The sequence below is a fragment of the Schistocerca piceifrons genome, chromosome 4, assembly GCF_021461385.2.
Source record: "Schistocerca piceifrons isolate TAMUIC-IGC-003096 chromosome 4, iqSchPice1.1, whole genome shotgun sequence".
Classification (NCBI taxonomy): domain Eukaryota; kingdom Metazoa; phylum Arthropoda; class Insecta; order Orthoptera; family Acrididae; genus Schistocerca; species Schistocerca piceifrons.
This window is the reverse complement of record NC_060141.1, coordinates 74400156-74416739: the sequence shown is the minus strand read 5'-3', so window position 1 is coordinate 74416739 and position 16584 is coordinate 74400156. Positions and strand designations below refer to the sequence as shown.

At 44.4% G+C, this 16584-nt stretch overlaps 1 protein-coding gene across 1 annotated transcript; it reads right to left on the bottom strand.

The window, feature by feature from the left end:
* Positions 1-7081: 7081 nt before the first annotated feature.
* LOC124795607 lies at positions 7082-12348 on the bottom strand (the record flags this gene model as incomplete). Its single annotated transcript, XM_047259678.1, has 4 exons — positions 7082-8064; positions 8465-8609; positions 11228-11253; positions 12327-12348. Coding segments are annotated over 4 exons (1176 nt in total), but the record flags the coding sequence as incomplete, so codon positions are not given.
* Positions 12349-16584: the final 4236 nt, after the last annotated feature.

The following is a 16584-nucleotide window of genomic DNA, read 5'->3' as shown; positions in this document are numbered from 1 at the left end:
CCATATATTTTTTCATATTTATTTTCATTTTCATTTCAGCCTCGTGTTCCACTTTCCACCTTCTAGTACCATGTCACCCTCACAACACCTTCACAACGACCCCATTAAGTTTTATTTACATTCCCTCCGCAAACATGCCTTCGCCCTAGCCAGATTACACTCCCATATTTTATTTTCTCAGGCTTGTCTGACATTTGGCATCACCCCCAAAGGCCTCACACTTAAAGTTCCCATCTCTGGCTGCAACCCTTCTTTCCATCAGTCCCTACACCAGTTCCAAACCAAACAATCCATTGCCCTCACCCACCTAATCCTTCACCTACACATCCACTCAGCCAATCAACACGCCCATCAACTCCTATCCTTTATAAAAATCCTCAATCTTTCCTCTCCCACATCCACACCTGTTGTTCAGAGCATCCTCCTACAGGCCAACCGCAAATTAGAACAGCATGCCACCCTCCACCTTAAAAAACTATCCAATCTCCTGGTTTCCCACCTCCGGAAAGGCAACTCACTCACCCTTCACAACCTTTCCAGCAGACCTCAACCTCCTCTCATTGCACACAAACCCAGTCTCTCCCATCTACTCAATCTCCCACTTCCAGCTCCACTCCCTCCAAAACCTCAAAATTCCAATCAATGCAATCTGGAACCACAACACCCCAATTCAGTAGTTAACCTTTCCTCCAAACCTCTCTCCCAATCCGAAACCTCTGTCCTATCCAAAGGCCTCACCTTCAGCCCCACTCCCAGATTTAACCAAACAGCCCTCGTCAAAGATTTACTGTCCTACACCCGTACTCTCTGCTGGAAATATCACTTTGCCACGAAGAAAAATGATCCTAATCCTACTCCTAATGATCCGACTCCTCAAGACACCATCCAAATTGAACCCTGCCTGGAACAGTTCCGTCCTCCGTCACAGCGGGACCCACCTCCTCTTCCTCAAAATCACCCTCTCCAAACCTTCCAGGAATTTCTGACTTCCAGCCTTGCCTCTCAATCCTTCTTAAAAAACCTTAATCCTACTCCCAACATCACCACTGCTGAAGCCCAGGCTATCCATGATCTGAAGGCTGACCGATCCATCGTCATTCTTCCGGCGGACAAGGGTTCCACAACTGTGGTACTTGATCGTCGGGAGTATGTGGCTGAGGGACTGCGTCAGCTTTCAGACAACACTACTTACAAAGTTTGCCAAGGCAATCCCATTCCTGATGTCCAGGCGGAGCTTCAAGGAATCCTCAGAACCTTAGGCCCCCTACAAAACCTTTCACCCGACTCCATCAACCTCCTGACCCCACCAACACCCCGCACCCCTACCTTCTACCTTCTTCCCAAAATTCACAAACCCAATCATCCCGGCCGTCCCATTGTAGCTGGTTACCAAGCCCCCACCGAACGCATCTCTGCCTACGTAGATCAACACCTTCAACCCATTACATGCAGTCTCCCATCCTTCATCAAAGACACCAACCACTTTCTCAAACGCCTGGAATCCCTACCCAGTCTGTTACCCCCGGAAACCATCCTTGTAACCATTGATGCCACTTCCTTATACACAAATATTCCACATGTCCAGGGCCTCGCTGCGATGGAGCACTTCCTTTCACGCCGATCACCTGCCGCCCTACCTAAAACCTCTTTCCTCATTACCTTAGCCAGCTTCATCCTGACCCACAACTTCTTCACTTTTGAAGGCCAGACATACCAACAATTAAAGGGAACAGCCATGGGTACCAGGATGGCCCCCTCGTATGCCAACCTATTCGTGGGTCGCTTAGAGGAAGCCTTCCTGGTTACCCAGGCCTGCCAACCCGAAGTTTGGTACAGATTTATTGATGACATTTTCGTGATCTGGACTCACAGTGAAGAAGAACTCCAGAATTTCCTCTCCAACCTTAACTCCTTTGGTTCCATCAGATTCACCTGGTCCTACTCCAAATCCCATGCCACTTTCCTTGACGTTGACCTCCACCTGTCCAATGGCCAGCTTCACACGTCCGTCCACATTAAACCCACCAACAAGCAACAGTACCTCCATTATGACAGCTGCCACCCATTCCACATCAAACGGTCCCTTCCCTACAGCCTAGGTCTTCGTGGCAAACGAATCTGCTCCAGTCCGGAATCCTTGAACCATTACACCAACAACCTGAAAACAGCTTTTGCATCCCGTAACTACCCTCCCGACCTGGTACAGAAGCAAATAACCAGAGCCACATCCTCATCTCCTCAAACCCGGAACCTTCCACAGAAGAACCCCAAAAGTGCCCCACTTGTGACAGGATACTTTCCGGGACTGGATCAGATTCTGAATGTGGCTCTCCAGCAGGGATACGACTTGCTCAAATCCTGCCCTGAAATGAGATCCATCCTTCATGAAATCCTCCCCACTCCACCAAGAGTGTCTTTCCGCCGTCCACCTAACCTTCGCAACCTCTTAGTTCATCCCTATGAAATCCCCAAACCACCTTCCCTACCCTCTGGCTCCTACCCCTGTAACCGCCCCCGGTGTAAAACCTGTCCCATGCACCCTCCCACCACCACCTATTCCAGTCCTGTAACCCGGAAGGTGTACACGATCAAAGGCAGAGCCACGTGTGAAAGCACCCACGTGATTTACCAACTGACCTGCCTACACTGTGAAGCGTTCTATGTGGGAATGACCAGCAACAAACTGTCCATTCGCATGAATGGACACAAGCAGACAGTGTTTGTTGGTAATGAGGATCACCCTGTGGCTAAACATGCCTTGGTGCACGGCCAGCACATCTTGGCACAGTGTTACACTGTCCGGGTTATCTGGATACTTCCCACTAACACCAACCTGTCAGAACTCCGGAGATGGGAACTTGCCCTTCAGCATATCCTTTCTTCTCGCTATCCGCCAGGCCTCAATCTCCGCTAATTTCTAATTTCAATTTGCCGCCGCTCATACCTCACCTGTCTTTCAACTTCATCTTTGCCTCTGTACAGCCGCCCCGACTGACATCTCTGCCCAAACTCTTTGCCTTTACAAATGTCTGCTTGTGTCTGTGTATGTGTGGATGGATATGTGTGTGTGTGCGAGTGTATACCTGTCCTTTTTTCCCCCTAAGGTAAGTCTTTCCGCTCCCGGGATTGGAATGACTCCTTACCCTCTCCCTTAAAACCCATATCCTTTTGTCTTTCCTTCTCCTTCCCTCTTTCCTGACGAGGCAACCATTGGTTGCGAAAGCTAGAATTTTGTGTGTATGTTTGTGTTTGTTTGTGTGTCTATCGACCTGCCAGCGCTTTTGTTTGGTATATATATATATATATATATAATGGAAGGAAACATTCCACGTGGGAAAAATTATATATATATTATATATATATTATATATAAAAACAAAGATGAGGTGACTTACCGAACAAAAGCGCTGGCAGGTCGATAGACACACAAATGTCTGCTTGTGTCTGTGTATGTGTGGATGGATATGTGTGTGTGTGCCTGCCAGCGCTTTTGTTCGGTAAGTCACCTCATCTTTGTTTTTATATATATATATATATATATATATATATATATATATATATATGATGTGACTTACCAAATGAAAGTGCTGGCAGGTCGACAGACACACAAACGAACACACAAAATTCAAGCTTTCGCAACAAACTGTTGCCTCATCAGGAAAGAGGGAAGGAGAGGGAAAGACGAAAGGATGTGGGTTGTAAGGGAGAGGGTAAGGAGTACCTTTCGTCTTTCCCTCTCCTTCCCTCTTTCCTGATGAGGCAACAGTTTGTTGTGAAAGCTTGAATTTTGTGTGTTCGTTTGTGTGTCTGTCGACCTGCCAGCACTTTCATTTGGTAAGTCACATCATCTTTGTTTTTAGATATATTTTTCCTACGTGGAATGTTTCCCTCTTATATATATATATATATAATTTATTTTAGTTTAATATTAATATTCACTTGAAGAATATAAACACTTGTCAATCAAGAAATATTTCAGTTTCACTTTGAATAAGTTTCCTTTGTGGCACCTTATAGAGCTCGGTAATCTGTTGTACCATATTTGACCACTAATGCATGGACTATGGTCTATTGTTTTTAATTTTGTTCTTTGTCTGTAGTAGCAGTCTTTATTTCTTGTATTATAGGCATGCATATCAGAGCACTTTGTTGCTTTGTTTTGATGTGTCACAAAAAATATAATTAATTTGTAAAGATACAGTGAGTAGAATGTGAGGTATTTATGATGAACAAAGATTTCCCTGCATGAATCTCTATACCCTAATCCATGGATAATTCTGATTGCCCTTTTCTGTAGGATTAATATTCTGTTCATATGCATGTCGGCAGCACAACCCCGTATCTCTATCCCGTAATTAATCTGTGCAAAAATGGTTCCATAATAAATTGTTTTTAATGTCTGATGTGGGACTACTTTTGATAACTGGCTGATTACATGTAATGAACTGCTGATTTTATTGCATAAAAATTTGATATGGTTTACCCATCTTAGATTTTCATCTAGGTGAATACCTAGAAATCTGCAGCCTTCTGTGTCCACTACTTCAATTCCACCTATGTTACTGATAGAGGTTTGGTGTGAGTTTGTAAGTTTAAATGGCAATAACTGAGATTTACTGATATTAACTTTCAAACCTTGATCTTGGAAATAAGTAGTTATTTGGCGTAGGCCCTCAGTTGCTACCAACGTTAACTCATCATTTTGTTTACCAAGAAACAACAGTGAGGTATCGTCTGCATAGGTTACCAATTGGGAGTTGAAAGGTTGCTCTATATCATTTATGTACACTAGGAAAAGGAAAGGGCCCAAAATTGAGCCCTGGGGTACACCTTGTGTGACTGTCTCATATTTGGACTGGAAATTAATGATCTGATTATTGATTTTGTAAGTCAGCTTTGTACACTGCTTGCGGTTAAATAAATATGTAGCCAGCAATTGCATGGGTGGAGCATTTACATTGTATGACTCAAGTTTACTTAAAAGTAACTCATGGTTTACCGAGTCAAAGGCTTTAGTGAGGTCTAGAAATATGCCAGCTGTTTGCATTCCTTGATCAAGGGCACCATACGTTTTGTGAAGAAATTCCGTAATTGCTGTGATAGTACTATGATCTTTTCGGAATCCATGTTGTGTGTCTGTTAGGAACTTATTTTTCAAGAAATAGTCACTAAGTTGTGTCAGCAGCACAACTTCAAATACTTTGCTGAAGACAGGTATTAATGATATGCGCCTGAAATTTGAAACCTCTTCCTTGGATCCTTTTTTATGCACTGGTTTAACGGTGGTCCATTTCAATACATTTGGAAATGTTTGTTCTCTAATACTGTAGTTTACCAGGTGGGTGATTATTTTAACTAATTCCTTATTACATTTTTTAATCACGATACTGCTCAAACCATCCCATCCAGATGAGTACTTATTCTTTAGGTTATTTATTATCCTGCCTATTTCTTTTTCACTTACTTGTTTGAATTCAAAAGGTGGCTCTTCAAAGGGGCAGAGCTTTACCTCACTACTCACAATTGTGTTATTAACTGGACTAACAGCTGCAGATATAAAGTATTTATTGAAAACATTGCAGACTTTATTAGGATCTTTAATTGTGTTTCCTTCATGTCTTATATTTACAATTTCAGTTTCTGGCTTCGGTGTGGCTTTGTGAAATTGATTTACAATTCTCCATGAGGTCTTGGCTATATTGTCTGATTGAGCTATTTCAGTGCTGTATATCTGTTTTCTTAGATTTGGAAGCTCTTTCTTAAAGATTTTCTTGGCTTCGTTGTACTTGGCCTTAAAAACCTGCAGGTTTGTTGACTTGTGTAACACATCCAAGTCCTGGATGTTTTGCCTGTGTTTTATCATATTTGCTGGAAGTATCAGTCTGTTGGTTTTTGCACTTTGGTTATGGGTGAACACTCTTTGTATTTTTTTAACAGGGCAACATCTGTCAAAGTGTCTTAGCATAGTATCATAGAATTTGGCCCATTTGTTTTCAGATCCTTCAGTCTGGTAAACCAGATTCCAGTCCTCTATAGCTAATTTATTTCTTAGGGCAAGGATGTTACCCTCTTTTAGGATTCTTTTATTTTTGGTAACTTTTGTCATTTTTGGGATGCTTATGTTTACATACTCTACAAGCTGGCATTTGTGGTCAGAGTAGTGAAAATCCATATTCCAGCACCTAACACTGTCTTTAATATGTTTACATAGTATAACGTAATCAATTCTGCTAGATGTGGACTTTGTTACCCTGTTATCACTATTTACTACATTTACGAGATTATATGGGTTAAGAGTATCTATTAACATCATATTACACAAACTGGAAGATTTTGCCTCAATATTCAGATCACCAAGTATAGTTAGGTCTCTGGGACCACAACGTCCCACTACTCTACTAAATATGTCTATGAAGCTAATTACATCAGCCTTTGGTGGATGATAAATCCCAATAACTTTATGTTTTCTCATAACCTCTCTACACTCTTTGGTGTAGACTTCGATGCCTGTCACTTCAATCAAGCCTTCTTTGTTGTACTGGTCTAGATAGCAAGGTTCGCAGGAGAGCTTCTGTAAAGTTTGGAAGGTAGGAGACAAGGTACTAGCAGAAGTAAAGCTGTGAGTACCGGGCGTGAGTCGTGCTTCGGTAGCTCAGTTGGTAGAGCACTTGCCCGCGAAAGGCAAAGGTCCCGAGTTCGAGTCTCGGTTGGGCACACAGTTTTAATCTGCCAGGAAGTTTCATATCAGCGCACACTCCGCTGCAGAGTGAAAATCTCATTCTAGATAGTTTAATTTCTTGTACTCAAGATTCTCACTAATGTAAACTGCCACACCACCACCCTTATGTTGCTGTCTACAATAACTATTTGCTAAGGAGTAGCCCTCTAGTTTACAGTAAATAATTTCATCAGATTTTAATCCATGCTCAGTTAGCACTACTATATGAGGTGACTGTTCATTTACAAAAACCTGTAATATATTAAGCTTATTTCTAAGGTACTGTACGTTTAGGTGCATGAGCCTTAGTGGTATTTTTAACTGGTCACTCTGATTATCTTCCTTGAAAATGCACTGAGTTGGTTCACTTACATAAGTTCTGGATCCAGGCATTAAAAGTGTTCCTGTTCTTTGGCGATCTTGCATTTCTCGATCTACTACCGAACCTGGCTTCTGTCTGTCTAGTTGTCAATTGTAGCTGTTGAGGTGCCTTCTTGCTCCGTACAGTCTGAGAAGTTGCCGAACTGCCTGGTGTTGCAGTAACTGGAGTTGTATACTCCACCACATTTGATTGAGTAAGTGATGCTGAGGAGTCTGCAGTTGATGCCACAGCTTCTGTTGTTTTGACTAGCTGGCTTGGCAAGTTGTTTTTACCCAGTCCTGGGAATTTGTTAGTTGCTTTACTTTCCCACAAAAACATGTCACTTTGAACTCTGGGTTTTATTGGTCTTGAGGATCTTCTAGGAGCACAATGTGTTTCTGGACTTTTGAATATCCTGTTGCTGCAAACTGATCTTCCTACTCCATTGTTCGTTACTGTCCTCTTGACAACATTGTGGTTGATTTCTGCTACTGTAATTTTTTCTTGCTGTGGCATTATTTGCTCAGTTCCATCTGGATCCTTCCACTCAAGTGATATTGCAGGCTTTAGTTGATTTTTTGGAGAGATGACTGCAAGTAAAGTTCTGGCCATTTCTTCCTTGCCATTAGCATTTAGGTGTAGTCCGTGAGAAGTGTACCAGCCTCTGTTCTCAGGGACTGTTACAAACTGAGTGTTTTGGAAAGATTTCACTATTTTGGCTATTTTCCTATTTGTTCGCCTGGTTTCATCGTTCACACAAGACCAGTTTTCAAGATCATATCTATGGGGTATCCGTACTATGATTACATTTGTGTGCTGAAGCTTAATTAATGCTGATGTTATAGCATTTAATGCCTTGTCTGCTTCGTTTCGGGCTACATCATTTGTGCCACCCCAGATTATAACTGTGTCATTCATTGTGAGATTCTGTAAGTTGTTACAGCTTTCAAGTATTGAAGTTAATGGTGCACCTGGTATAACATTTCCTTGGATTACGAAATTATTATGACTTTGATGCATTAAGTTAGCTGCAACTGATCGCCCATGGCTGTCTGCAAACACTGTTATTCTTTTTTTGTGTTTAGGTAAGCTTTTTATGTTACTGCTGTGTCTGTTGTACGAATGTTTCTTGCTACTTATGCTGTTTTCTTGAACTATGTAGTTTTTATTTACCTCAGTGCTTTGTTGCTCACAATTTTCATTTTTTTGTAGCACATCAAATCTGTTCCTTGTTATAATGTATAACGAGGAATCATTCGCAATTTTTTTCACAGCTTTAGATGTTGTTTTAGGCGTAATATACTGATTGGTTTTTGCAGCGATTTCGTTTATAGAGTTTTTGTTTTCGCATGATTTGGAACCTTTTTTTGTCTCTGGGTATTTCACCATCATTTTGTAACTTCTGTCGTGGGAGCTCGTCAGATTTACTTTTTAATTCTTTAACCTCATCAATGAGCACATTGATTATATCGTAAATACAGTCTTTGTTATTCAAGTCTAGTCCTAACTTGTCTTCCATACACAGCCAGAACTTTTGTTTAGAGTTCACATTTATACAAGAGAAATGAAACACAGTTTTACATTTTATGCACATAATTCCTTTACAGACACGATGTCCACAGTAGCAGAGTCCTGAAACTTCTCGACTCAACGTTGCGTTTTGTTCGTTAGATGTAGTTGCTACACAATGGAATTTCTCCGACTCTGCATGTCTCCTTTCCGCAACTTTTGATATTTTAGTGCAAGCTAAGCACATCCTATCACTGAAAGTGTTGTACTTTTTACACACGCAACACATATTTTCGTAGATTTTACTCTTGTTTGTCAAGTAATTCGACTGATAATTTACAATTGGCGCCATGTTGTGAGGGACTTTCAGATGCTCAGCATTTTCGTTTCTTAAACGCGAAATGTCATATCTTAAAACGTCCACAGTTTTTTGTAAACTTGGAATTCGTTCTTTTAGCTTCACGATTTCACTACTACAATTCCCATAGACACCTGTTTTTAAGGCACAACTGTAACTTTTGTTCACTTGATCACTACACACAACCGCACTAGACGCCATCTTACTTGACTCTGTACGTGAATACCTAGAAAACCATTCTTCCCACAGGTAATAGGTCCATCTGCAGCGCAGAAGGAGTTCTATTGCTACAACATATTGTGATCTTAATTCCTCATATTTATTTATACTTAATTCTGCTGTGGTAACTGTGATGTGCCCCACTTCTGAGCAATTAGCTTATGGAAGAACTAAGTACATTCACTACTTTTCAATTAGATTTCTTCCTTTATTTCGAATGGGCTGCATTACAATCTGTAGAACATTCATCAACAATTATTAAGTACTGGATTCTACTAGTCAAATGTTCCTTGAGCCAACCCATATATGCGAGATACTCTGTATGATCATACCTTGGTTAACTGTTGACAATGTGGTACAGTGTCAGAGGCCTTTAGGAAATCTAAGAAGACAGACTCTAACTGTTCATCTCCATCTACTCCCTGCAAGATGTCATGTATGAAAAAAGCAAGTGGTGTTTCATATGAGTGGTCTTTCTTGAACCTGTCCTGATCCCTTGACAGAAGCTTGTAAATCTTTTAAGTATGAGCTTAGTGTATGTTCTATGATCCTGTAACTGAGGGACATAAGTGATAATGGTCTGTATTCTGTGCATATGATATTTTACCTTTTTTGTAAACAGGACTTATCTGCTCTCTGTTCCAGTAACATAGGACTATTCACTGTGCTAAAGATGCTCAATATGTATGTGCTAGGAAAGGCACTAATTCCATGGCCTATTCAATGTAAATTGTAACTGGAATTTTGTCAGGTATGCCTTGTATGCAAGAAGTCTTAATTGTTTTTCAATAGCAGGTGCTAGTATGGATATCTCTCATTTGTGTGTCTGAGTGATGGTCAAACATTGGTATGCTGGTATCTTCTTGTGTGAATACATTTTAAAATCCCCACTTTGTATGCTGTCATCAGTTTCAACACCAGAAAGACCAACAAGAAATTGAAGAGAAGGTTTGGGCCAGATCATTGACTTTACGTATGACCAGAACTACCTAGGATTTTCCAGTACATGTTTTGCCAGGGTCTGACTGTATATTGTTGTAGGCTTCACATATGAACCTTATTATAGATGCGTTATACTTTGTTTTTGTCAGTCAGTTTCCCTGCAGTCTCTTTTGTAGCAAGAGAGTAGTAATATCTATTTTCACAACAATCTCCAAAAGGTATCATCAAACCAAGATGAGTCTCTGTCATCTTTATTAGCTTACTTGGAACAGAGTTATCCAGATTGCAGTTTATGATGTCTCTCAGCTTTGACTGTTATTGTTCTGTATTTGTCACATCTAAACTAAATGTTCTCAATTTGTCCTTTGAATAAGTTGGCAATGCTTAATTAGTTTGTGTTATGTTCCATGGGTCATTGGCACGATAAATCATAACGATGTGGGATGAGTCATTTTACTTTCAAATGAATTTGCAAATATGACTGCATGTTGAACATTTATAAGTTTATTATTATTATTATTATTATTATTATTATTATTATTGTTAAATATATGTGTGCAGTAGCCACCAGAAAGATCGCGGGATGCGCACATCGGCATGGCGCGTCACGGACAGTAGTTGGCGCAAGTAAAGTCCCGTCCGCCAGAGGGCACGCGAGAATTTGGCCACGCCCTCTGCCAGCGGAACAACAAAAACTCAAGACAGCACGGGCCGTGCCCAGTCAGTTTACATCGGGCATGCCTAGCAGACAGTTCCCGGTCTACACTATGTGAAGTGCGACGGACAGCGTGAATCATGTTATTACACAATTGGCGATGAGTAGGGTCATTCTTTCGTGTGTTGCGTCATTGTTCCGGTTTCACAGCCTATCCACGGCATGGAGGATTTAGTGCGGGTTTTGGCTGAGCAGCAGACGGAGCTCATGGCGAGCATGAAACAAGCGCTTCTGGTGTTGCTCTCCACACGGTCTGCTCCAGCACCATTCCCTCCTCCCTTTCCCCTGTATGACGAGATGGCGGAGGATTGGGACGCCTATGAACATCGCCTTCAGCATCATTTCCAGGTCTTTCATGTTGCCGATGCAGAGGTATGTCGTGCTCTTTTCTTGTCTTGGATATCTCCCTCGCTGTATCAAGTTTTGTGGCAGCTAGCGCCGTTGCAGGAAACCTCATCCTTGTCTTTTGACGCATTGTGTTCATTGCTGTCTTCATATTATCGCTGCCGCATGCATGTTGTGGCGGCTATGGTCGAGTGCTATCAATGCAAGAAACAGCCCCATCAGTCTTACCGGGCGTGGACCGCTACCCTGCACGGTCTTAGTCGCAAGTGTCATTTTGTCACGGAGTAGTCGCGAGAGTCGTATGCCCACATTATGGTGCACGACGTCATTGTTCGTTCGACCCCTGATAGGGAGGTCTGGCAACGGGCCCTGCAGTTGGAAGACCCTTCCCTGGAGGAAGTCCTGTCCATTGCTCAATCGTATGAAGTCTCTCATGCCGCAGGTCAACAGTTGGAAGCTTGGGGAGACGTCGTGGCAGTTCAGGGTGCTGCGGCCGCGTCAACTGTGTCCAGGGTGGATGACGTGCAAATGGTATCATCCGGCCATCACGGCCGCTCCCGCACGGCGCGTAAACAGAGTTCCAGGCGCCGGCCCCTGTTACCGTCCTGCGCGTCGTGCTACATACATCATTATCAGTCAGAGTGCCCCCAGCATTGGGCCGTTTGTCGCAAATATAATAGAAAAGGACACATTGCTAAAGTTTGCCGCTCAGCCTCAAAAGAATCGAAGGAAGCAGGTACAGAGGACATGGACGTCAACATTCAGGAAGTTTCATCGGGCCAGGCTCCCGGTGCCTCAGCACACAAACTCTTTATCGAGGTGCAGGTTCGGTTGCGCCGATTACAACTGCAAGTAGATACGGGCATGGCAGTTTCCATGTTGAATGCACAAACTTACTCCGACCTTGGGTCGCCCCCGCTGGCGCCAGTTTACCGGCCTCTCCGCGGTTATGGCAAACAGTTCATTCCCCTACTGGGTCAATTCACTACTGATATTACTTACAAATTAGTCACTCGGCCTCTTACTTTTATTGTTGTCAGTGATGCCAGCTCTGCTAACCTTTTTGGATTGGATGCCTTTCAAGCTTTCGGTTTTTCTATCGCAGACACCATACAGTTGGTCTCCGAAGACGTTCCCTATCAATCATTGGAATCTTTGACCTTTGACTTTAAGGGTGTCTTTGAGGAGGGCCTGGGGCGTGTTTCAGACTTTGAAGCTCACTTAACGTTGAAGGCATCGACTTGCCCGCATTTTCTATGCGCGAGGCAGATCCCCTTGGCTCTCCAACCTCAGGTAAAAGCAGAGCTAGACCAGCAGACAGTCCTCGGGGTTGTTCTTCCCATTTCTTCTAGTGAGTGGGCTTCGTCCTCACTATTGTCAGGAAACCCTCAGGAAAATTACGTCTTTGTGGCGATTTCAAGGCCACCATTAATTCCCAATTGGTGGTGGACACCTATCCCTTGCCTCGTTCTGATGAATTGTTCTCCGCCGTGGCGGGAGGCCAATATTTTTCGAAAATAGATCTTTCGGAGGCTTATCATCAGATACCACTTGATGAGGACTCCAAATGGCTGGCGGTCGTCAGCACACTGTTTGGCCTTTACCAATACCAGCAGTTGGCCTTCAGAATATCCAGTGCCCCGGCGATATTTCAGCATTATCTTGAGCACGTCACGTCGACAATCCCTCATTGTATTAATTACCTGGACGACATAATTGTCACAGGCCGCAGCATGAAGGAACACTTGCACAACCTTTGAACCCTCTTTCTCAAATTCAGGTCCGTGGGCCTGTGTTGCAACCTGCGTAAGTCGAACTTCTTTCAACCGTCCAGTGAGTATGTGGGCTACACTATCTCGCGGCATGGCATCCAGCCGCTAGGAAGTTTGGTCCAAGGTATCGTCGACCTTCCGCGGCCCGCTTCACTGAAGGAGTTACAAGCTTTTTTAGGCAAGATTGCCTATTACCACCGGTTCATTCCCAGGGCTTAACCATAGCCCGTCCCCTGTACTGCCTTCTGTGCAAGGGTGTTCCTTTCGATTGGTCGCCGGCACGCGAGCGAGCGTTCACCTCGTTGAAGGGCCTCCTCATGGCAGTGCCTTGTTTGGCTACTTTTGACCCCAATATGCTGTTGGTCCTGGCTACAGATGCTTCGCAGTATGGGGTGGGGGCGGTCCTGGCCCATCGCAACACGGATGGCTCCGAGCAGCCACTGGCATTTGCATCTAAAACTCTTAGTTCCGCGCAGGCCCATTACTCACAGGTGGAAAAAGAGGCTTTGGCCATTGTCTACACTGTTACTAAGTTTCACCCTTTCTTGTATGGCATAAAGTTTCAGTTAATCACTGACCATAAGCCTTTAATATCGTTATTTGGCCCCGCCTCTCAGATTCCGGTTAGAGCAGCCCACAGACTGCAGCGCTGGGCCTTGTTCCTCTCTCAGTACCATTATGACATTCATTTTCGCCCTACCGGACAGCATGCCAACGCCAACGCTCTTTCCCGTCTTCCGGTGGGCCCGGATCCTCAGTTCGATCGGGAGGAGGTTATGTGTTTTCATCTGGATGTGGCATCCCGTCAAGCGGTTGATGGCTTCCCAATCACTAGTTCTCAAGTCACCAGGGAAACGGCAGCTGACCCAGTTCTCCGGATATGTAGTTCGCCTCGTTCAGCAGGGGTGGTTGTCCCGACCTCCTGGCCGGGCCTCGGACTCTCTTCGTAATTATTTTGTTCTACAAGACCGCCTCTCAGTCTTGGAAGGAGTTCTCCTTCTGGCTACTGATGATACAGCTCCTTGCGTGGTTGTTCCTGCAAGTTTGCATGTCCTCATGATATTACATGAGGGGCACTGAGGTGTTTCCCATACTAAAACCTTGGCTCCCAGACATGTGTATTGGCCCGGTATTGACAGAGAAATTGAGCACTTGGTGGCCGCCTGTTCCTAGTGTGCAAGCCTACAGGCATCTCCCAGGTCAGCGTTCTCTTCATGGCCGCCTGCAACCCAGGCATGGGAACGTGTTGACTTAGATTTTGCGGGCCCGTTTCTCAGTGGCTTTTGGCTCATTGTCATTGATGCTTATCCCCAATTCCCATATGTGGTTCGCTGCTCCTCAATCACTTCCGAAGTTGCAATCCAGGCACTCACAAAAAACTTTTCTGTGGAAGGTCTGTCAGTCACCCTGGTATCGGACAATGGACCTCAGTTTATTTCGCAGACCTTCCAGGATTTTTGTAGGTGCTTCGGTATTAGGCACGTTTGCTCTCCCCCCTTTCATCCACAATCAAATGGGGAAGCCGAGCGCATGGTGCACACATTTAAGACGCAGATTAAAAAGTATGTGCACAAATTTCCTGCAGCATACTGGACCACACCGATGGGAAAACGCAGCCCCATAGAGCTCCTCCACGGGCGCCATCCTAGGACTCTGCTGCACCTCCTCCAGCCAGGTCCTCGCCAGTCTTCACAAAACAGGGTACCCGGCTTTCCACCGGTTATGTCGGTCTGGGCACATGGGTTTGGTCGCAATCCATGTTGGATACCAGCGGTGGTCCTGCGCCGCCATGACCACCGGCTCTATACCTTGCAGGCAGGGGACTGGGAGGTACGTCGTCATCAAAATCTTCTACGTCCACGTTTGGGCACCCACCCTCTGTCCCCTCGGGTGCCGGCTTCCCCGTTGTCAGCACCCGTGTTGTTTTCTCAGGGGACACTACTGCCCCTCCCACCTGTGCCTCCACCACACTGCGATGGTTCTCAGCCTCGGCGGCTTCCAGTAGCTCCAGTGCCGGCATCGCCATCATTGGCGAGGACAATTTTCAAAGCGTCAAAGGCGGCTTGTTGGCTCTCTCCTCAAATAAAGCTCACCCCTTTCTTGTGTAAGCTGTTAAGTGGGGCAGCCAGCTGAGCGAAATTCAGCACAAACTTCCTGAAATAATTGGCCATCCCAATGAAACTTGTAAAGCCCTTCTTACTGGCGGGCAGGGGAAATTTCTAAGACTGGTGGTCCACTTCTGATCGATGCAGATTCTGTCATGAGAAACCAAATTCCCAAGGAAGGACATTTGTTCTCTTGCCAAGGCGATCTTGTACGGTTTAACCAGCAACCCGCAATCTCTCCAGAACAGTTTCCAAATGATGTAAATGCTCATCAAAGGTTTTTCTGTGGATGACTACATCATCCAAATAATTATAAAGGAATTCAAACTTGATATCACCAAATACACCGTCCAACAGGCAAGATAGAACAGCAGCTCCAGTCAACAATTTGAATGGGACTCGGTAAAATTCAAAAAGATCCCAGTCGGTACAAAATGTGTTAGCCTTTTTGGACTCTTCCGCCAATGGAATCTGATGGTATGCCTGATTCAGGTCGAGGACGGTAAAATACCTAATACCGGCAAACCAAGTGGGGCAGTTATGAAGGTCAGGAAGGGGAATGGACTCCATAACCACTTTCTAGTCAAGTTGCCTGTAGTTGACAACAGGCCAGTCTAATCTCGTACCTGAGCCTTCGGGACTAAGAACATTGGGGAAGCGTAAGGGAAGGTAGATGGTCTGATAACCCCATCACGCAACATAGCGTCAACACTCTGGCATAGGATCTGCATTTTAGAGGGGATAACTGATAGGGGCTTGGCACACATCATCAACCAAGCGAATTCTATACTCTATCCTATCGGTTACTCCCAATCTGTCGGTAAGAACAACAGGATAGTGATGGAGCACCTCGAACTGTTGTCTTGGGGTCTCTGGAGGTGAGCAAGCTGAAACTCAGATGTAACCTCGTTGACCAGCAATGGACGCCGCTGACTAGTCTCACAGCAACAAAACCTTATTTTCCGGTAGCGGCAAAATTTAAAGAAAAAGGTCCTGCTGTTGACGTCAAGGATAAGTCCGATGTGCTGAATAAAATCACAGCCAAGCAACAGGGTAATGGGAAGCTTTCTCATCAAGGGTAGCTGTACCGGCCAGGAAAAACCTACCACGGACAACTTGACCCATACCTCTCCTGACAGGGGTAGCCTCTGTCTGTCAACTGTTCAACACCTCTGAAAACCAGGAGATGGAGGTGGCTGAAAACTGGGAGATGGAGGTGGCAACTTACAGATCCTACAAAATTCAAGATTCCAGTCCAGATCAAGCAGGGACACAGTGCTCCTGGAGTCAAGCAGATCACAAACGGGCTCCTGATTGAGTAGAGCACAGACAAAGGTAAGTTTCGAGGAATTAGTTGTTCCAACATGAGAACAGCCTTTCAGTAACCTAGAATGATAATCCCCCTCGTTTCTGCTGGTGTCACAACCTCTTTTGGCCCCACGCTGCTCGGGGCAACTCCTGGCAAGATGGGTATCAGATCCGCACCTGAAACACCTCTGGTCAGTTAACGACCGATGAGGCAATTGTGCTAGCTCAGACAA